The following is a 23868-nucleotide window of genomic DNA, read 5'->3' as shown; positions in this document are numbered from 1 at the left end:
AAGAGTAGTAGGAAAAAGAATGGGCTGAAGAGTTGGTGAACTGAGTTTCCTTTTGTTCCATTCTGATGCTAGTGTGACTTCATCTAAAGTCCTTTGGATGCTCCATTTTCCCATCTTTGAAATGGAAATAATTAGGACTTCTTTTCTTTACCTCATAGAGAAAGTTTTTTAAGGTTTTAGGATGGATTCAAAATATTTTGTTATCATCTGAGATGATCTGTTTTAAAATTGTCAGTGTATGGTTATTGTATATTGTATTGTAGAAAAAATGGTAATACGGCAGGCAAATATGAAAAGCAGCCTGCATGTGGACATCTATAGGTGATATAATATTGTTTATATATGTACACATATGTTTATATGCATATGCACACATGTGTTCATAGTCACCAATATGTATGTATACATGTACATACATATTTTAGCTACACATATCTTTCCTTAAATATATTTATGCTGGTCTCCTTAAGATACTATTTGCTATTGATTTTTATTCTATTTTCCTCAGCATCAATATTTCTATTGACTCTTTCATCAAAAATGATATTCCTATACTTCTTCATATCTATCATTAATGGTTAATTGCTATATAGCTTCATGGTGGATAGGGGTAGGGTACATATGTAAGCATGTATGTGTGTATACATACATACATATATATGTGTGTGTGTATATATATATATATATATATATATATATATAACTGCAATCATTAAAATCTATAATGGCAATGTCTTAATGGAAATGACAGAAATTCTCATGCTAATTTCAAATCTTATTTCAAAGGAGATAAAATGGGATTTATTTCATGGCCAGTCTTAGAAAAAGCTATGAAGGTAGTGCAGTTTGTCTCTGTCACTCCTTGGCTCTGTGCTTTTTACCTCCTTGTTCACTTCTCCCTATCTCCTTCAAGAATCCAGATGCCTCTTGCTTTTTTTTCCTCTCTTATCAACACCTGTTCTGATCCATTTATAGGACCTGATATAGGACCTTAGTAAATTCTCTATATTTATTTGTTAAATGAATTAATGAATTCATGCTATAAATGCCTTAGCATTTATAGTGCTCTTCTTTCAGTAATATTTTCATTTTAATAAATGTATAAAACAAATAATAAAAAGTCTGGGTGTGAAAAGAATGCTTTATCAGAATCAGGAGGACCAAGTCCAAATTCTAGCCAAGTTATTTACCTTTTCTGAGTCTCAATTTTCTTTTTTAAAATGGGGATAGATACATTTGTCCTACCCATCTCTGGGTTCTGCTTGTTATTCCCAAAGTGCCTTATAAATTGGAATTTTTGTACTAACTGTGGAAATTTAAGCATATACCAGGATATGGAGGAAATATTTTCAGGAAGATATTTCTGGTGTCCTTGAAATAATATCTTAATTTTCACTTAATATAAGGTCAACTCCGTTTTAGTCTTTGGTTGGTTTCTATAGCCTTGGGTTGCTAAACTAAGTACACACCATAGACATCTGTTAGCAAGGGAGAATAGGCAGCTGTCATTTGATCATGCCTTCATCTGGATCAACCTGAGGCTTCATAGACTTGAACTAGTGACCTAGAAAAGAAACTCTTGGTTTCCCTTTCCTGATCCTCATCCCCAAGGTCTCAAACACTACCTTCTGCGTGATTCTCATCTGATTGTGTTATTTTTGATGGTAGCAATTTAAAGACAGTCCTCATTCCCCAAGGAGCAGACAAATACTTCAGGTTTTGCTTAGGTTAACTATCTGTCTCATTCTTGATGGCTATGACTGAGAAGACCAACTCTGGGGATAGACTGCTCTAAGAGACTTTGATGTGAAAAAAATTAATGAGTGTCACTGAGTTAATATAAAAGAATCTGACAGAAAGGTGGTGGCCATTTTCTCATTCTGTTCACCCCTGGTTCAAACTTGTTAGAAGTATCCATTGGTAACAATAAGCAGAAGTAGGAATTAAGAAAGCTTTGTGACTGATTTTCCTTTGTGTTGTTTCTAAGAAACTACTCAACTGATTCTCTTCCTATTAGGAAGTGGTCAGTTCTCACTTTTTTTTTCTATTTCCTGACTTTGGGATGTGACTTTTGCTGTGAGAAAGCCTATTTACAATGGTTGCCTTTCTTCTGGTGGTGTTTTATTTATCACATCTTTTTTTTTCTCCCTCTTTTTACTCCCCAATGTCTCTTGCTCAAAGAGAGTAAGTACTTTTCAGCTTAATTACAGATCTCTCTTTGGACTGAATAGTTGTTTAAAATGATCAAGATGTTAGAGAGTGATAAGTAATATTTTCTATGTTCTTCAAATTTTTTTGTATTTCTCTTTTTATCTAGGTCATATATACATTTTGAGCTTATCTTAGTAAATGTTGTAATATATTGGTCTATACCCAATTTCTGTCATTCTGATTTCCAGTTTTTCCAACATTTTTTTTTTTTACCAATTAATGAATTCTTAGCATTTTCTAGTGACTGATCAGTTATAGGAATTCTCAGAGTGGCACATTGCTCATATCCCTATGATGGTTCTCAACTTACTTTTCTCTTTGGACTTCTGAATCAGAACATGTAGGTTTGTCATTTAACTGTTAGCACCTTTAATGGAGCCCTTTAACCCCCTATTTCCTTGCAATGTGAATGGCAAAGATTGAATCAGGTCCCTTCCACCTCTCCTTTTTTGATACTATTAAATTGTTTTTAACTCAGTAGAATCTTCTTCGTGATGTGGTCTTTAATCTTCCTCGTAAAGGAGACCTGTAGAATTTGGATTTGGTCCAACTTGTCTCTAGAACTTTTAGTCCTTGGAAAATGAGGGGAGGTCAGAGAGGGAGTTAGCTTCAATTTGTCCTTCAAGTCTTTCTTCGTTCATTATATCTCCTCAGGTCTTCCCAATCTTGGCAGCCATACAGATATCATATTTTCCCATGGATGAACTGTTCTCAAACAATTTCTCCAATGTATTGGGAACAGACAAGCTTTTCTTTGACATTAGGAATGTAAGATCTTCTCTTTCCAAGTAACTTTTTTTTCTTTTTCTTCAAGAGACATATTTATTGCAGCAATGGGTAGATGATTCCTGCTTATCCATTCATATAAAAGTTTATTAAACTCAGCTCCTTGAAGCTCAGCATCTCAGGGTAATAATAATAATTCACATTTATATAGTGCTTTAAGGTTTGCAATGTACTCTCCCTATGGTAAACCTATGGTGAAGTGGGTTGTAGAGATGGTATTATTCACATTTTCTTGGTGAGGAATTTTAGACGCAGAGAGGTAAGGTCACTTATCTATAGTCATACAATTTGTAAATATTGAAGCTAGAAATCAAATCTGTCTCCCAGCTTGAAAGTTGAGGTTCTTTCAGAATCTCATACTGTCTATTTATAAAGATAGAGTGCAGGATGTAGTAGCCCCTGCTATTCTTTTCCCTCTGTTGTTGGAAGAAAGAGCCAAAACTGTTGTCCTTCATTGAAACAAACAATTTCACCACTGAGGTCTGTGAATCGTAAGTCATTTCCCTATGTCACCCTCTAGTTCACTGTGTATGGTGCCAGCCCAAATATCATACAAAAGGAACCCTATGGCTGTCTTGACACAGCTGTTCCCTGTTCAGGGGCCAGAGTGAGGCTCCGTGCTCTGAATATCTTTTGGCAGGATCATCTGCCATGTAAACCATCTGCAGGCATAAGTTAGAAGAGCTTGTAGAAAGTCTCAAGACTGCAGATAGGGTTTTTATGCTTTGGGTTAGGTCTGCTTTGCTCCTTTCCTTTTTAACTTTGGACTTTATAAGAACAGATGAAAACAACCAAACGTGATTTTTCTGAATTGGGATATAGGGAGGCAGAATTCAACCTGCTTACCTCTGATCTATAAGAATACTTTGCATCATAATTAATGATGTACAATCTGTTACCAAATTTGCCCTTCAAGTTTTGAATAACTCATGTTTTATAAAAATGATTTAATATCTGTATTTTCTGATTATGTGTCTCAGGACTTTGGGGATTATTGCTTTAATTGTTGTTGGTATTTTTATTTAGTTATTTCTTTTGGCCAATCACCTAAATTTATGGACTATTTATTAGGTTTATGGCATTATGTTATAAGCCATTTAAAAGCCATATATATATAGATATCCATAGTCTCCCAGAGGAATATTATATCTCTGAGGTGTTGACATAGCATAACAGCTTAAACCTGGAAGATGCCTTAGTGGTCATCTGGTCCTAGACAATTATTTTGCCCTCACACTGGAGATCAAATAAGTTGCCCAAAGTCACACAACAAGCAAGTTGCGCATCCTGGACTGAAATCCAGATCTTCTGAATTTTAGTCGAATATTTTTATCTACCTCCTGCTTTTTGAGATCTAACAACCTTAAAGGGATGAAATAGGTACAAAACTGTGGGAATATCCCCCCTATTTCTACCATGTGCTGACTCTACATTGCGGCAATGCAGTCAATAAACACTTTTAAATGTTTGTTATTAAGCCTATTATAAGTAATATAGAAATGTACAATATCAAATGTAGAAGAAACCTCAGAAGCCAACTGCTCCAAAGTATATCTGAACAGAATCTGAATAGATTCCACAACATTCCTAATACCAAACTGAAAACTTTTAGTGACAAGAAGTTAGCTACTTCCCAAGTAAACCCATTCCACTCAACTCTACTTTTTAGGAAAAATTTCCATATATTGACTTGGAATCTGACTCTGTAAATTTTATATATTGATTCTAATTCTGCCTTTTGGAATCATATAAAACAAGTGAAACCTGTCTTCTATGTGATATGCCTTCATATGTGATATGCCTTGAGGTCAACTATTAGAATCCATAGGGGCAGCTGGGCACAGTTGATAGAATTCTGAATCTGAAGTCAGGAAGACATGAATTAAAATCCAACCTCAGACACTTACTAACCCATTATTACTCCGGAAAACTCAGCTTTATTTGCCTTAGTTTCTTCATCTGTAAAATGAGCTGCAGAAAGAAATGGCAAACCACTGCAGGATCTTTGCCAAGAAAATTCCAAATGTAGTCATGAAGGACACTAAACAACAAAATTATTTTCAGGTCCTATCTGGAACTTCTCTTCTCTAGATGATATATCCCCATTCCATTCAACTAATCTTAATACATTTGTGTACCCTCATCATCCTTTTTGTCTACCTTAGGACACAGATAAGAGGAGATCCTCCTTGGCTATCTAGAACTTCTTCACAGTATCTAGATACAGTGCTCTGAACATATCAAAAGTATTTTAAAAATACTTTTGATTGAGTGTTAGATGGATTAATCACCAGCATGGAAGACTGTCTTAACTGGATCAAAGTAATTGATTATATCCACATAATTGTATTGTATTACAATACCATTGTATTACAAGTAATGCTCAGTTGTGGAATATGTACTAATATTAGCCCAAGGGATTGGCTCATGCTTAACATAAACTAAATACTCATTTCAGGTGATAATACAACTTTGATTTTGTCATCTGTGTGTCTGTGTATGTGTGTACATAGTAATGGGAAGTTGCTGGTTTTGTGTGGGAGAGTGATGTTGTAGATCAAGGGAAAAGTGAGTATAATAATGGATAGTAAGAGTGAAGAATTTAATAAGTAGTTAATTACTTTTATTTGGAATTGCATCAAAATTTTTGGTTTGTGTGTGTGTGTGTGTGTGTGTGTGTGTCTGTCTGTGTGTGTGTATGTGTCTGTGTGTGTGTGTGTGTGTGTGTGTGTTGACTATATCTTTCCCAATGGAGCAGGTATAATTAAGCCATTCATACTTTAAAAATATGTCTTTTTCTTTCTTTTAGTTCTTTTTTCTTTCTTCCTCTCTTTTTTTCTGCTTTTCTTTCTTTTTTCTTCCTTCCTTCCTTCCTGTCTTTATTTTTGTCTATCTTTCTTTCTTTCCATCTCTTTCTCTTTTTTACCCCTTGAGCTTAATCTCACATTGAACATTAACCAATCCCTCAGACTAAAGTTGGACATTAGCTTATTGTTGCCTGTTGGTTATTACATATATACATGTATAAGGTTTCCCACCAAAAAAAGACTAGAGTTAAAAGGAGTTTGGTCCCTGCTGGGCTGTTTCCTGGAGTTTATGGAACTATGCAGGACTCCACAGGGTAAATAGGATCTTTGTCCCCGCCCCTGGGTCAGACTGTCACAGTTGGAATGAGGCTGGGTTAAGGTTCTGCTGACAACACTTTATAAAACACACACACACACACACACACACACACACACACACACACACGAAATGTTGTAATTCATTAGAGAAATGAAAACTTTTGAATTACAATAATGGGACTTCATTAAAAAGCCTTCTCCATATTTGGGACCTTTTCAATTGATCAGCAGATGAACATATGTCCCAGTGTTTACAGACGCCTTGCAACCTTAGCCTGACAAATCTTTCCTACATTTGCATGCCAGAGAAGAGTCCTTCTCTCCAGTGGAGATTATTTTTAACTCTTAGATCTACCACCTCTGTGGAATATATTCCTTTAGGGAAAACACAAGCCAAAGGGGTCAGACACTTGGCTATTACTTAGGGGAAAACTCTGAAGAATTCCCACATCCCCCAGGGGTAGAGCCGGCTTTTCCCCAAAGAATATATCGTTCAAAGTATCTTTGCCACATAAGGGCTTGTGTGAGGCCCTGGGCACCAGTTGACAGGGATGTCTATCCTCCACAACAGATGGTCAGGCTTTCGATTTCAGCAAGCAATCCATCGGGAGAGGGCCCTGAAGGGGCGGGCTCCAAATTCTGCCAGCATTCCACACGGCAGGGGCAGCTTAGGGCAATTGGTATCTAGTATCCATGCCCTTCATAACTTGCATGCTAAATGATGAGTTGCTGACAGGAGATTCATCCAGAGGTCCATCTCTCAAGTGTAAGATCTACAAGTACCTGCATTCTGTTTTTCTTTGGCAAGAATTAATGCCCTATTACTTGTCTTTCAAAATCCATTTTTGGCACTGTTACAGACCTCCTCACGGTGGCAAGTAGTTGTCTGCCAGGGTTTGTGCTGACAGCTCCTTCTACCACAATCTGACTCTAACTGTCACGGTGGAGCTTTGGAGGCTTAGTGAATAGTGTGCACTTGAGATGACCAGGACTTGGAGGGTCCACAAGAAGGGAAATGTAAATGATATCATCCATCATTATTTTAATCTTAAACCTTAGACTCCATCCTGTACTTCCTTCCTCTCATTCTCATCTTCTACCAAATATATATATATATATATATATATATATATATATATATATATATATATATTCTTCCCTGCCCTAAGCTTAGGATGGTGGGCCTTCAGTTAAATAGGTTCCTTTTCATACCTAAATCCATTACTCTAGCTTAGTTCTAAAATGATTTCTTTAGGAGTATTGAGTTATATACTCAAACCCCTCTTAAGAGGGCTTTGCTGTAAGCCTTTTGGAACTTTGAATGAGAACTGTATGCACTGAATGCCTGTTGTATCCAAACATAGAGGAGAGGGCCCCATGAAGACACTTATTATTTGTATCTATCCCCAGAACCTTTGACCTTATTCCCCATTGGAAAGAACCTGAGGTAATTAGTCTATCACTTGTTAATCATCTCCCACATGCAAGTGCTGCTGAGTCCACTACACATATGTTTGTGCCTCGGGGTAGTGCCCACAGTCAGATTTCATTTTACACAGTCAGGTTTCAATGATGCCTGGCCAGTAGTTTATCTTGGACAAAAGGTTGACAAACCTTGGCTCCTGAGGAGAGAGCCTGGAAACTGAGATGGATTATTATTCAAAGGCTGGTTTTCATGGGTTGACAGTTGAGTGATGCATAATACAGAAGGAAATATTTTAGTCAAATGTTTACTTTTGTGTGCATGAATGTGTGTATATGTTTGTGTACTCTCATAGAAGTCAATGTCTTTTTTTAAGAGATATCTTTTTCCTATAGTCTTCTTGCTGTGAACAAGTTGACAGAAAATATAAAGTTTTTCTTTTAGGGAAATGATTTCATTGTTAGAAATTACTTTGACCTTCTTTGTCTCTGTAATACCTCATTCATTAATTTGTTAATGAAAAGACCCACCACCCCATTATTATTTCTTTCTTGAGGTGATAAGTAGATGGACATTGTGTTAATTTTTTAATTAAATTTGGGATTGTATGGTACCATGAATCTTCTGGATGTATATGTATTGAAGTGAGACTTTATTACTGATGTCAACTTGAGGATGAAATAAAAAAAAGAAAATATTTTCATAAATAGAAAATTACATAGTATTTTATACATTCTGGCATTTATGAAAAATATTTGTATTTAAAAGCCCTTTTTCTAATCTACTGAAACATCTATATTTCAAAGTGCCGGGGGTGGGGGGCAGTTGGGGAAACTCAATAGAATTTTATATATAATATATATATTTTCCCCTATTGTAGAGATTTTGGTTCACTTGAAAGTGATTAGCTGTGGTTACATCTTATGTAGTTCTTTTGCATCACTGCATTTTCTCCTGTGCTTACTTGTCATCTCAGTCCTTAGCCCCATGATTCAGCAAAATTAAGCCCCTGGATTTTACTGTGGAGTTGAATCAGGGAAGAAAATGTTCTGAAAGAGGATTCTCCTTTGTTCCAGTTTTCATAGTTTTTGTCAGGAGTCTATATCCTTAGAAATAACACAGGCAAGATAAGAAAACATAGATAAACTGGTTCAAAGCCAGAAGGCCAGTTTCTCCACATGTAAATCCCAATGAGTGTTTGTGGGGCTCTGACAAAGAGCCTAATTTATTCAGTGGAGCTGTTTGGGTAAATATGCTTACTGAGAATTTATATTCATGATGTATATATTTTGCCAAATATTCATCTTTTGTGAAATTAAAGGAAACTATTTTATATTACTACAAATATTCTGGTTTAGAGAGTTCTGGGAAATTCTTGCACAATGAATATCTGTCTTAAATTACAGTGGAATTTTTTACTCCTTGTGAGTTTGGGGCTTATTTTTTGCAATTCTTCTGTGAGATCTGTTAGTAGTCCTGAGAGTTTTGCTTTTGTGAAGATGGTTCAGTTTGGATCTAGCAAAGAGGTTAAAGCTTCTTATGTGAAATATTGGCTGTAACAAGTTAGCTTATGTTTATTTCAGGAAATGCTGAAGGAGAACAGTGACATTTTTTTTCTTTTGTTGCCAAGGTATGAGATGCTGACCAAGACATTTATTTCTCCACAGGTTCTTCCTGAAATTTTTCCTCAAATGTAACCAAAATTGCCTAAAAAATGCAGGAAATCCTCGGGATATGCGGAGATTCCAGGTGAGTTTACCATCTTAAAATTTGACCTCTATGTGATAGATGATTGTGATATTTTAAAGGATTCTTCATCTCATCAACAGAGTAAATCTTGCAACTGTCAAGTCTGTAGCCCACTTGTGCTTTCTCATTCTATATGATTCTTGTTCATGCCCCTCTACACATTTTCCAAAGGATCTTCCTTTATTGAAAGCCTTCATTTTTTTATTTTGCCTGGATCCCAATAAAAACCTGTCCATCCTTTGAATTCAATACAGAACCAGGGCACTTCATTTTCCAGTTATATAGCTCTTTGACAGTACTCTTACTACTAATTCTCCCGCACAATTCTATCATCATCATCAATCATCACAATGATAGTAATATAGAGAACATATGTACATAGATATATACATATAGATGTATGTGTAAACACACAGATTTAAAGTTACAAAGCCCTTTATATATATTAAGACAGTTTATTCTCACAACAGTCCTATAAGATAGCTACTATTGTTATTCCCATTTCACAGATGAGAAAACTAAGGCTGAGAAAAATTAAATTAATTACTTAGGATTATACAACTAAGTACCTAAGGCTAGATGTGAACCCAGATCTTCAGGACTTCAAATACAGTGTTTGATCCATTTTGCTACCTTGCTTCCTTTATATGTAACCTATCACAACTATTATGTGGCTTTCTATTCCTTTAGAGCACTCACTATTTTAATTCTTTGGAGGTCATAGTATTCTACAGCTTGCAACAATGTAGCACTATTGGAAGTTAGAATAATGCTTGAGTTTATTAAAAAAACACTATACATTTTCCCTAAGTGTAGTCTTTATGTGGTTCTCTTGGCAGTTCCAATTGTAGTAAGTTGAGAGTCTTTTAGAGAAGGAGACATTGTTTACTAACTTTCTACTGCCTTGGCCAGGTAGTGCTTCAATAGACAGACAATCTGGAAAGGGAATAACCCTTTCATCGGAACCAGGACCTAAGTGTTTTAGCTTGACTAAAGCCAAGATTTAGAGATTTAGAAATTTGAAAATTTCAAATTACATACTTATGCCTTCCTAGATAGGGTAAGACAATGATACGAAGTCTTTTTTGGTAACACAGATAAATGGTTTGGTCAGCATACCAAAGACCAAACCAAAACCTTTGTGGGTTAAATTAAGTTTATAAGCTACTGAAATGGTAGCCTCTTTTCCAGAAATCTATGCCTATAGAAACATAACTTAACACTCTCTATTCTAATGTAGAAAAATATTCTGCCCCAGAACAGTGCAAAAGTTTATTCCTTGAAGGACAGGTAGAGATAAGGAAGACAACAAATGATAGAATTGATTGGTTGATTCACCAAGTATTTCTTAACTGTTAGACTATAAGGGATAGACTGTATATAAAACTTGTTGGAGCTTGGCAGAGAGGAAACAGATTTAGGAGTTATATGTCAGATCCCTGTCTTTATCTCTATTCCTCCCTTTTTCTCCCTCCTCCTTTCTCTCTCCTTTTTTCTCTAGTCATCTTTTTCTCTCTCTCTTACTATGTGTCTCTTTGTCTCTTTAATTCTGTGTCTGTATCTCTTTCCTACTGAGTATCTCATTATTGAAGGGATTTTAGAGTAGATGTTGGATTACTTCTTGTCAGGGATATAGAGAGATTTCTTGCTAATATGCAGATTGTATTAGAAGATTTCTGAGGTTCTTTCTGACTTAGAGGATTGGATTGAATAGTACATGACTCTAGTATTTGGTATTTAATTTCTCTCATTTTGCTGCTTACTTTTTCATGATTTTAGGCCAATGTAGATCCTCTATTTCTTCATCTGAGTAATGGAAATAATAATCTACATATACATGCTACAAAGAGATGAAGTTAAACTATATTTTGCTAATATTTACTTTGCTTTAGTTTTCACAATGGTGAATAGAAGCGTGTGATCATTGAGAGACTTCTGAAAAGCCTTGGCAGTATTCATTGCTTGAATTCTAAAGGGACATAAACGAATAGGTAGCTCTGAGCAAGTAGGAAAAAACCACTGAAGTAGGAATTAGGAGACTTCTTTTTCTAGTCTTGGTTTTATCACTGATATGCTGTCTGACCTTGAGTAAATCAGTCAACCACTCTAGGGTACAGTTTCTTCATCTGCAAAATGATCGAGTTGGGCTAGATGTCATCAAATGTCCCATCAGACTCAGGAATTATATGAGTATTTGATTCTCAGGCCCTGTAGAGAAGACTGGAGATATGTCCTCTACTAATCCCCTAGGATGACATCTTGCTAATAGCTTTTGAAATCTCAAAAGAATGAGAAGAAGTAGAAAGGCAGATAGCATCTCTCTTAAGTATTTCGTCCCCACTGTGAAATTACCTTAGTCATTGAGGCCGTTCTTTTAAGATTTAACAGAAGTATCAATCAAGGTACAGGTTTCTGGAAGAAGAGCCCCCTGGTGGACTGTGCCCAAAAATCAGTGCAGCAAAAACTTGCTTTCTATAAGATTTTACTTTTAAAGATTAGAGTAGGCTCCTGTTTAGCATAGGCCTCATTTTTACTTAGTTTGGTAAAGCAGCTCAAGGTACTATTTCCTTTCTATCATTTATAAAATAAAATTGACAAATATTTTGCTGAAGAAACAAATTGAATTTTCATATAAAACTTCTTGCTAGCTCAGGAAGCCTTCTGTATAGAGCTCACATCTCATTTGAATGTACTTGGGGTAATTATAATAATAACAATGATTATAATTAACAGGATGCTTCAGAAGATGTCACATGTACAATATTGCAGTTTTTTTAAGTACCTACTATGTATCAGGAACCCACAATCTAGTATGGGAATAAGACAGGCACATATATAACTATTACTTAAGATTCAACCCTAAATCATTCATACAATAATTGAATCTTGGTTTATATAGCTATAACAATATAAATTTTGAAGTAGACTTGGGATACCTAGATTATATTGAAGTATTTGTTAGGATTTTAAATTTGCAAATATTTTTGAGTGTCACTGCAAGACTCAGTACCTATAAACTACTTTCAACAGTTACCTTGCCTTCTGAAAATTAAAATAGTCAACTACTCAACGATTGGAAAACCTCAATGGATAGAAAATGGTCCCCACCAAGACTAGAAAGCTATCTTATGATTGCATGTCCATGATTATTTAGAATGTCTAGATAACTTCACAACTGTGTCATGTATTTTTTCCCTCTAAAAGGGTTTTTCTGATAAGCTAAGAAAGATGGAAGTGCTGGAATTTCCTGTCAATTTGGAAAGGCTTCCAAGTGGTGTGTGGTGCTAATGTGTTCTCTTATCCAGGGACTAACCTAGCTAGGTTCCAAAAAGCTAGCCAATAGGTAGTGAATTTGTTTGGCTACTAAAGAATGAAAGGATACTGAAGTAAGAGTCAAGAAATGAGGGTTTGAATTTCAGGTTTTTCATTTAATAGCTATATAGCCTTGGGCACTTAAATTCCCTGAGGTTCAGAAAACTTAAGTGTAAAATACAAATTATTAACCCTGCCTTGCCTACCTCCCATCTAATATGAAATAAAGTAATAAATATGAACATGTTCTTGATAGTAAAGCACTATATAAACATAAGGTTGAATTATATTATTATTGTATCAGCATGCTTTATAACAAAAATTCTTTAATCTGTGTCATGGATCCTTTCGGCACTTTAACAACAATAATAATGTCATGGATCCTTTCAGCAATCTGAATAATGATAATGTTAATAGTATTAATGATAATTATGATAAAGATGACGATAACTAGCATCAAAATAATACTTATGTGCTAAACATTGTGCTAAGTGCTTTATAAATATTATCTTATCGATCCTTATGACAACTTTTGGATGTGGGTGTTTTATTAAACCCATTTTATAGTTGAGGAACTGATACAAAAGAGGCTCATGTTTCCCAAGTAAGTGTCTGAGGCTGGATATGAATTCAGGTTTTCCTGATTCCAAGCCCAGTGTTATCAAACCAATGGACCTTTTCTCAAAAAGAATATTTTTAAATACATAAAATAAAGTACATGGAATTACAAAGAAAACAACCATATTGAAATGTAATTATAAAAATATTTTTAAAGTTCAAGTAAAGTTTAAGCCCAAATTGAAATGCTTGTTTTATAATTTAATATATTATCATTCTTATATATATAATTTCTGTTGTTTTAGTTATTTCATTCAATTCCTTTGTTCATAAGACTTTTGGGTCATAGATTATGATTTATAGATTTAGACCTAGAAGGGATCTTAGAGTTGATATAATCCAAATTCATTTTTCCAGTGGTAAATTGAATCCCAGAGTTTAAATTACTCCTTCAGGGTCACATAGGTGGTAAAAGTGGCAAAGCTGTGATTCAAACCCTGCTCCTCTAATTCTTGTACCCATTTGTTTGCTTTTTTTTCATTCTGCCATTTACATTTCTCAATTTTGCTCATTTTGCTACTGCTTTCTTCAGCATAGTATTTAGCTTTAATCCATTTTGAACTAATTATTACTATTTTGTGACTAGAACTCTTTGGCCTTCTTGAAAAATTTACTTCTCGTCACAGCTTAGCTCAGATTTTGGATAAAAAAAAAAAAAAAAAAAAAACTTGTATGTGAGAAAAAATGAAAGCCAGGTAGAAAATGGATAGAAATACATGAATTTTTGTACATTCAGTCTAAGGTTGTTAGCTCAATTTTACAGATTTGGTAACTCAGGCCTTAAGACATTCAGAAACCTCTTTAAAATCATGTAGGCATTACTGGCATTTCTGTGGCTCCTGTCTTTTCCTTGACCTCAGAACCACAATGACTTCTCATAAAAATGTGTTAGAATCCACCAAGAAGCCAGAAAGGGATTTTAATACATCCCTATTTCTATCAGGATTAACTGATTACATTTTTCTCTTTGTACCATAAATGGCAAAATGAATTTGGTTGACACTATTGACTTGTCTTGCCATGAGAAAACTCCAGTCTACTCTTTATATACCGATAAGAGTTTTATAAGTTACACTGAAAAAAACAAAGTCCAGCAGACATCTGATTGAAAACACGTTCTTATGCCTATTAAACATGTTCTCTCCAACTGGAGAACTAGACCGTCATAGAGGCTATCCTTCTTTGACTGCCCATTTTGTATGCTCACTAGTAGCTTACTAGGCTGATTTTCATATGGTAATGTTCATAGCGTGTCTCCTCAGAACAGCAATCAGGAGCTTATGTAGGTGACTGGGGAAGACATGAGGAAGGTTGTTGATCTCTTGACTCGTAAAGACATTCTGTCAAGCAAGCGTAGCTTCACAGCAGTTGAGATTCTAGTGTGTAAACAGAGACTGCTTAATTACACAGGTCATGTCAATTAGTGTGACCTTAGCATTTTCAAGAAATTAATCACTTTCAGCAGAGCCATGCACTGTTCATACTTTAATGCAGTATGGAATTCAAGCTTGTAGAAAATCCATTAGAATCAGTACTTTAAAAAAATTCCAATGGATTTTTTTTGTTGTTTTGTTTGTTTGTTTGTTTAAATCCCTAGCCTGTGGTTAGGATAGCAAACTTAGTTAAATAGGGCTCTGGAGCTCCTGAGAATGAGACTTCATTCAGTAGTCATGAAGGATGGGGGTAGAAAAAGACAGTGAGAAGCAGAATAAAGGTAGAGTTTGTTAGGGGGCAACCAACCTGGCACCAAGTCAAAATTCATTTTTGACTCTAATAAGTAGCTCTCTTCACTTGACATTCAAGAGGTTACTGTCAAAGGACTGACTACACTGAAATCACATCAAGGGTCTGGTCCTAAACTGACAAGAAGCAGATAATTCAGAGTTAAAATTTGAATTCTTATCAACAGCTTTCGTTATTGGGTCTAAGGGTAGAGATGAAGAAAATGCATCTGACCTTAGTGCTGCTGTGTTGAACCTTAGTGCTTAATACTGTATTTAGGGAATATAGAACAAAATATTTATTCTCAAACTTTTTTCAAATAAAGTAAGATTGTCTATGTCTTGGAAATATGATTTCATTGATGTTAGGAGCACTTGTTGAAGGTACTTCTTCACCAAATGATATTCTGCAGTTTAAATGCTAGAGGAGCTGAATGTAGGGTTTCCTGACCCTGAGACTACCTGAGAAACCCTGTGGTGATTTTTATTTTATAAATATATATATATATGTATATCTATATATGTATGTATGTATGCATGTATACATGTATATTATGTATGTATACCCACCTTGTCTATATATACTCACTTGTGAGTATATGCACACAGATATGTACCTATTTACATAGATAATAAATTATTTTATTTTGCTCTTTCTACCATTAGGCTTGGTTCAATTATTAGTCCCCTTCTAATTCTTTAACATTAAACAATTAGATTATCAAAAGTGACCCCAAAATTGATATAAAAGTTAGGGGTTGTTAGTGAATTAAAAAGAATCTATGCTATTTATTTAAAAGACCCATACTCTCAAACCGTTTGTTATCATTAGAAGTTATAAAATACACATTTGACTTCTGTCTTTAATTCTCCATTAGCCTCTGTTTTGTACAAAGTCAGTATTTCCATCACTACTACTTCTCTTCCCTTTTTCCTGCTACTCATGAACTTTTTCCCCTATCCTTCTGAATGGATTTGTATTATTTTGACAAATAGCACATCTAGCAATTACATTCTATACCAACTGAATGCAGTGAGCAGAGCCCGGTCAACTTATTCATAGAAAATAATACTAAGTTGCATCACACTGATTAATTATACTGAAAGCAACCCTAATGATAGTCTCAGAATGCAGGATTAATTCACATAACATGGTAAATACAAAAGGTGGATTTTCAACCTGATATATTAAGCCATTATGGCTTATCGAGTAAATACACATCTTGGCATGAGACTTATGCGGTGCCCAGGGAAAAAGGATGCATCATAGAAAAGGAAACCTTATGAGGTGTTTGATAAGTGGCTGCTCTGCATCCAGAGTAGGTACTTTTCTATATTAAATGTTGTCATCTCTGTAGAAAATGTAAAATAAATAAAGCAAGCATTGAGTGGTTTTGGTTAGATCTGTATTTCCTAATCCATGAAATACTCACAGTGACTAGATTCTGTGAGAGTAATTAGGCGTGGGACAGGAAGCAATAGGATGACAGCAGGGAGATATGATAGAAAGAACTCTGGATCTGGAGTTAAGAGATCTGGGTTCTTTTTCTGCCTTTGCTCAGTAGGATGTGAATTTTTTGGGGGCAAGTGGCTTGTTTTTACCTTTGTTTTGTATCCCAATGCTTAACATGATTCTTGACACAGTGTATTTCCCAATATATGTAGTTCTCACTATGGTGACTTACTGAATCTCTAGATCATGTTACATATGTCAGATAATCTCAATGAAATTCAACTTTTTCATCTTTAAGATGGATTCTAATTAAATCATATTTGAACTCACTTTAAAGAAGAATTATCCATTCTACTAGAGGAGATATTTCCCTCCTTTCTTTTTTTTCTAGTTATCTATAAATCTATCCATAATGCTGCTAACATTCGCAATGTACAAATCAAATTTTCTCCTCCTTTTTTCCTTCATGGATGCCTGCTGATGCACAAAGAGCAAAGGAAACTCAGGATGTCCTCTCATAACAAAGACACTGCTGGAATGTAAAAAAGTAATTGAGAAAGAGATTACTAATGAATCATTTGAAGACTGAATTCTTGGTTAAGAAAAAAATATTGGAGAGCTCTGATATTACTTCAAAATGTTTAAATTGATTTACTCAATTACCTGAACAATTTGAACAGACACTACTGTTACCCAAATCACACTTTTCAATTTATTGTTTAGGGATGGGGTATTTCAACCCAAAGCATTGATTAATCAATAAAATTAATGTTCCTTCTCATCCTTAATTCTACCTAGTTTTACCAAAATAATTATTGCTTTCTCCCCCTAGCCCAAATCCCTACACAAACTCTATCCTGAACTCTTTTTACCAGAGTATCTTAGCCTATATCAAGTGTATTATAAAAGAACAAGTGAAAGAAAATTGACTGTAAGCACTTGTTCATAAGAAATCTTTTACTACAGGGATAAACAATTTGGAGATAGAAATTCTCAAATTTCCTAATATGTAAAGGTCACAGGTATTGACTGAAAGTAGGAGAAGCTTAGGGAAGGGAATTTGGTTCTAGAGTAATAAAAGAATAAGTGATTCAGGAGAAAGGATGTCAGGAAAGATAATAAATGTAGTAACTAAAACATTGCACTTATTATGTGCCTGGTACTATGTTAATTGCTTTGCAATTATTATCTCTTTTGAACCTTACAATAATACTGGGAGGTGAATGGGGATAATAATAGCCCATTTTATAGATGAGGAGACTGAGATAGAGGTTAAATGACTTTCCCAGGCTCATACAGCTAGTAAACGTATAAAGTCATATTTGAGCTTAGGTCTTTCTGATTCCGGATCTGCTCTGTTATCATTTAGCTGCCACATAATAGGTTGTGAATATCAGTATATATGTATGAAGATGGGAAAAGGAAGGTAGAGGTGGGAGATGGACTGAGGTTCATTTGATAACTTCTTGTAATCATTTTGCTCCAAGCTGTTGTTATTGTTGTCTTGCCTGCGTGAGTTCTAAATCCATGCACGTATTAAAAGAAATAAAACCCAAATGAGACAAACCATATGACAGACTGACATTCAGGACCAAATTTTTTAATCTGATTAAGTCCACTATTGAACACTATATTAGAATTCCATATAAAATATTCTATTTTTAAAATCCCCTTATATTTATTTATAGTTTTTTTTTTTTCCTTAGGGTGACTCACTCAAAATTGAACAGCTGATATTGTTGAACTTTTTTATTTTGGGAGAGGAAATCAAAAAAAGAAATATTGAGGATGACTTTTTGTGATTGAACTATTGTTTAATATGTTACTTCCAATTTGCAACTTATTATTGGAATGCTAAAAGACATAGATTTTATCCATTTGGAACTTCTCTGTAATGTCTATATCAGCATTAAGAAGCTAAATTGTGTTAATGTCATCCTGATACTCGTGTTTGAATTTAGTCACTTGTGTCTGCTGTAAATCTGCACATGAGGTAGAAGTTATGCTTCATGGACCTTGGATAATGTAGTGAGGACATACAAGGTCCCCTGAGAGAGAAGCTGAGAAATGACAAAGAAGGCTAGGATGTATAAGCCTAAAACCACCAAGTGACCAGCAACCAAAACCTCAACACTCCACATTAAACAGGTGTCATGACTGATCAACCAAACTTTGGGGTGTGTGTGTGTGTGTGTGTGTGTGTGTGTGTGTGTGTATTGTGGGAGGGTCTTGTCAAAGGGAGAATGGAGATTTGGGAAAGAACAAATTGATTTCATGAAAATTATTTTATTAAAGCTAAGCACAGCAAACAACCTAAGATACAAATGAATTGTTATACAGATGTGTTAGACTCTTCATGACTATATTTTGGGGTTTTCTTGGCATATATACTGGAATGGTTTCTCATTTGCTTTGTAGCTCATTTTATAGATGAGGAACTGAAGCAAACAGGGTTAATTGATTCGTCTAAGGTTACACAGTTAGGAAATGTCTGAGACTGGATTGGAACTTGGAAAGATGAATTCTTTCTGATTTCAAGCCCAGAGCACTATCTACTGAGGCACCTAGCTGCCCCTCCAATGAGTACTGTTAACCAGAACTACAGTGGGGAAGGAATAAAATTCATCAAAGGCCTATGCTTCAAAATAACATATAGAGTAGGCAGTATGATACTGCTTTATTTGGAACCAAATGCCTTGGCTTCAAATCTTAGTTCCTTTTACTATCTCTGCGACACCGAGCAAGTCACATAACCCTCATAGGCCTCAGTTTTCCCTATATGTTAAATTAGGAGGTTGAAGTAAATAATTTCTAAGTTTCCTTTTAACTCTAAATGTATAAATCATATGATCATAAGTGTCAAGTTCAGGATGCTGCAGAAAGTCATTGTTGGACCTAGGAGTCAGAGGCATGATGAAAGAACTTGTAATTTCTGGATAACTAAACTAGAAATAATAATTGACTTAGCAGACCCAGAATATGATATATCATTTGTAAGTAAGACCTCTAAATTCTCAGAGGGAGACATTGTTTTGAACTTTTTGCTTAATAAAGATCAAGTACCCTCTGAATTTTTCCAAATTTTAATTTCTGAGATGTGAGTTCTTTGTTGCTAGTGAGGAAACAGTTGAATATATATATATATATATATATATATATATTTTTTTTTCTGTCATACAAATCGAAGGTAAAAATAATGTAATTCCAAACCACAGTTATGAGCCAAGGAGGCCTTGAAAGTATGCAGCTAATTTACCATTCCCCTCTTCTCTAGTCCCAAATATCTTCTGTTAGGTTATGAAGATTCAGAGAGGGCATAGAGGCTGGCAGATCAGGGTATAATTCTAAGTGTTCATCAGAATGCAGATTTTAATGGATTGCTATTAAAGCAAAATGAAGCCCCAAGGTGCTTCATTCAGATAAATGAGGTGATGTCTCTAAATAAATATATTCCCACCAAGTATAATCTCATTCTTGGATTCAGATTTTAACTTGGGAATAATATTAACTGAAATTTAAATAGTTTTATGGGTTACAAAGTGTGTACAATCTCATTTGATCTTCACAACAAGGCGAATGGGGCAAGGATAATTATTCCCATGTGCAGCAAAAGAAACTGACACTTAGGCCAAGTGGTTTGCTCCAGGTCACAAAGCTAGTGATGCTCAAGGCACTCACTCACCATTAACCATCTGGCAGAAAAGGGACTCACAATTCAGTCCTCTAACTCCAACCCTAGGGCTCTGTCCATCACTCCACAACTGTCTAAAGAACGAATTAACAAAAGTGATTTTAAAGCCTTTTTGCTGAAGGCTTTACTCCAGATAACCCCAGATCCTGAAGTTACCTCCTCTTCTCATTCCTATCATTTTTTTTGTGGCTTTTTCCTATTTGGAAAACCCCTCTGACAAAGGGAGGCTAAGGCATTTTGGGGAGATTGATCTCAACTCGAACTTGTCCTCTCTTTATGCCATCCACATGTAAAGCTATATTTTGTTGACAAAATTTAGAAGAGCTGAAGTTTTGGCCAGCTTGGTTTGTTCCCCTGCTTACAGGAATATGTCAGCACTTCATTAATCTTTCATTAAGCTGTTCTAGGCTTTTTCACAAGGATGGTTCAATGCTCATTCTACATCAACTAGTTTCATTTTTATTTTATAATTTGGTCTAAAGAATATGTATTTTAATTTAAGCTATATCTTGATTATCTTCATATCTGAAGGAGAAAGTGATTTGATTCAATTTAGCAAGCATCTGTCAAATTATTGTTAGTATGAGGTAGTAGCAGATTATTACTGGTGGTGGTGGTGATAATAGTCATAGTTGTAGTTGTAATAGTAGAAGTAAAGGATTATTGTAGAGGAAAAATTGGGGAGATAGGTAGCTCAGTGAATAATATTCAGGCCCTTGAGTCAGGAAAACTCATTTTTATGAGTGCCTCAGGTATTAGCTGTGTGACCCTGGACAAGTCACTTAACCCTATTTGCCTTAGTTTCCTTCTCTGTAGAATGAGCTAGAGAAGAAAATGCAAGCCACTCCAGTATCTTTGCCAAGAAGATCCCAAATAGGGCCCTGAAAAGTCAGATATAACTGAAAATTGTGGAACAATAACAAAGAAGAAAAATCACTCAATTCTTGTCTTTGGGAAATTTATAATTTAGGTGGGATGAGCCATTGCCCCGTGCAAGTTATTTAACTTTTGTAACTTCATTTTCCTTATTTTGTAATATGTGAACAATAATAGCACCAATCTCACAAGTTGCATCAAACAAGATAACATATGTAAAGTCCTGTGCAAATCTCAAAATGCTACATAAATTGTAGGTAGCTATTATTGCACAAAGAGCTATAATACTAGCTTACTGTTCAGTATTTTCAGTCATGTCTGACTCTTTGTGACTCCATTTGGAGTTTTCTTGGTGAAAATGCTGGGGTAGTTTGTATTTCCTTCTCCAGCTCATTTTACAATTTACATTGTACAGTTTTGGTCTCAGTTTCCTCAGCCAAACAGGGTTAAGTGTTTTACCCAGGGTCACATAGTTAGCAAATGTCTAAGGTTAGATTTGAACTTCCTGACTAGAGTCTTCGTGATTCCAGGTCCAGCACTCTAATCACTATGCAACTTAGCTGCCATAGTACTAGCTAGAAAATGACAAGCATCATAGAGATGAGACAGATGAAACTTAACCATCACTTAGTTTAACTCTACCATTTGCAGATGAGGAAATGGAAGCCCATAAATTTATTCACTGATATTTTCCCAAGGTCATGTGGTTAGTAAGTGGCAAAGCCAGAATTCAAATCCCAGATCTTCTAACTCCAAAATATAAATCATTTACTTTTCTAATTATATCCTATACCAAATATATAAGAGATCTAGTTGAGGCTATGAAAGTTTAATGGAGGACTCATTCCTTGTACAAGACCTTGATAGAAGAGAAAGATAGCAATAGAGGATGTACAAGGGCAGTTTTAGACAAGAGGGACATCATATGTAAAGACATGGAGTGGGAGGGGCAAGGCAAAAATGGAGAAAGCTGAGTAGTACCAGTATGGTTAGAGAAAGAATTTGTAGTGGTAAAAGAGTAGAAATTCTGAAAAGGTAGATTGAAAAAAGGTTGTTAAAGCCTTCAAATCTATGATAAATAGTTTCTATTTTCTCCCAAGCAATTGGAAGCACTAAAAAGTTTTTGAGCAAGTGGTTACAGTTAAACCTATGCATTATGGAGATTAACCTCGGAAGACAGGGGAAGAAAACTGTGTTGCATCTTATATATGTAAATATAGAAATCATTTAAAATGGAAATAAAATAGAATGGAACAGAACATCCCAGTCTAAAGGGACATTTGAGAATATCTCTAAAACATGTTACAGATGGAAAGATTGAGATGATCAGTAAAGTGACTTGTCCAAGTTACACAATTATTAAGTGGCAAAGACTGGACTATAAACCAGGTTTTTTACTCCTAAATCTCATGTTCTTTCTGTTTAACTTTGTTGCCTCTAAATAAAGATGTAAGAATTTTCTGGTCTTTCCCTCTTTCCAGTTATGGTTTAGGCTCTGCAGAGTGATTAGTCTGGTCTTTTAAGGAGACTAGAGAAGTGTAAAGACCCTGGAAATTTTCCTATATACACACATATTGTTCTCTTGCTGGAATGAAAGAAGATGAACAGTGTAGATTATTCTTACTATACCTTAACCTTAGCCTTTTTGTCAAATATAAAACTTTAATGACAGTGGGGCCTCTTTAAAATTCATTGAATATATTAAGAATTAAGCTTGTGGTGCTTGTGTGATTGTCTTACAGGTGCACAGTAATTTTTTTTTTTTTTTAATTTTCAAGACAGACACAGTGTAACCACTTTCTCTATTTCCTGACACTGGAAACAGATACCGTTTGGGATTCCTTTTATAGTTTCTTTAGCTAACGACTCCATTGACCACTTTATTGTGGTCTTTGAAAGACACAGATAGTTGTATTATGTAATTTAAAATGTCCCAAGTATTCTCTTTTCTGACTAAAAGGAATAGAATAGATGAATTTCAATTTCTTCAAATAATGAAGGTTCTGCAATAATACTTCTGATCTCATTTTTCTTCTTTATAAAAAAAGATTAGAAAACTATGATTTAAAAAAAAATCTGTAAATGAAGAGGACTTTGATAGAAACTTACTCTATCTGAAGTCTAGTTAGCCAGTCATAAGTGGAGTGATAAATTGCTTTGGAACTTGCTTCTTCTACTTACTATCATTTTACTTTCCTTTCTCTCATGAATGACTTTAGCTGGGATTTGAGGTTTTGTAAATGACTAAGCAGAAAAGCCTAGATCCCTGTAAGTGCTCTGAATCATTCCCATAGTATTTTAATATCACAGATTATAACAAAAACGCAAACATTTACTTGGTGGTGCTGTGAACAGTTCTTTCAGCTATTATTGGATGGAAAGCATTCCTTTTGCTATCTTCTCTCAAGTGAAAATGTTTTGTCCTGACAGATTTGGGCCAGATCTCTGGGGGCAGGGGATGGAAAAGGGTCTTTTTTAATGTTATACATTTGGTGGGAAGCCTAATAATAAGGTTGACATTCTCCAGGACCAGGCCAGGAACCCAAAGTTTTCTCTTTTGTCCCACTCAGATGATGAAATTGGAGTCTCAGAAAGGTCTTTGCATGCCCCTCCTCCCCCTTGCCTTCCTTGGCCAACGTAGAGAGGTGGCTTCCTCCCAGAGCTGGCACAGTGTTTGCCAATCCTTGTAAAGCATTTCACCTCTTCAGAGGCGAACGCCTCTCAAAACCAAGAACAATTAAAAGCAAGAGCCTTTCGAAACAACTGGGGAATTCAGCAAAATAAATCAGAAATCCTCAGCCTTCGCTCTGGAGGCTTGCCTCATTATGAGAGCAGATCTATTAGCCCCTTTGCCATTGTCTTTCATTTCTCAAGTGAGGTGATTCTAATTAAATTAATCTGCA

At 35.2% G+C, this 23868-nt stretch overlaps 1 protein-coding gene across 2 annotated transcripts in view; it reads left to right on the top strand.

The window, feature by feature from the left end:
- The window catches only part of EBF1 (EBF transcription factor 1), a 447106-nt gene that overhangs the window by 274861 nt on the left and 148377 nt on the right, over positions 1-23868 (top strand). For both annotated transcript variants that reach the window (XM_031953604.1, XM_031953605.1), the window contains exon 7: positions 9213-9294. In XM_031953604.1, coding sequence (XP_031809464.1) covers positions 9213-9294 — 82 coding nt within the window. The remainder of the gene's footprint in view (positions 1-9212; positions 9295-23868) is intronic.

The sequence above is a fragment of the Sarcophilus harrisii genome, chromosome 2 (assembly GCF_902635505.1).
Source record: "Sarcophilus harrisii chromosome 2, mSarHar1.11, whole genome shotgun sequence".
NCBI classification, from domain to species: domain Eukaryota; kingdom Metazoa; phylum Chordata; class Mammalia; order Dasyuromorphia; family Dasyuridae; genus Sarcophilus; species Sarcophilus harrisii.
The sequence above is the reverse complement of the archived record's forward strand: the minus strand, read 5'-3'. Positions and strand labels throughout refer to the sequence as shown.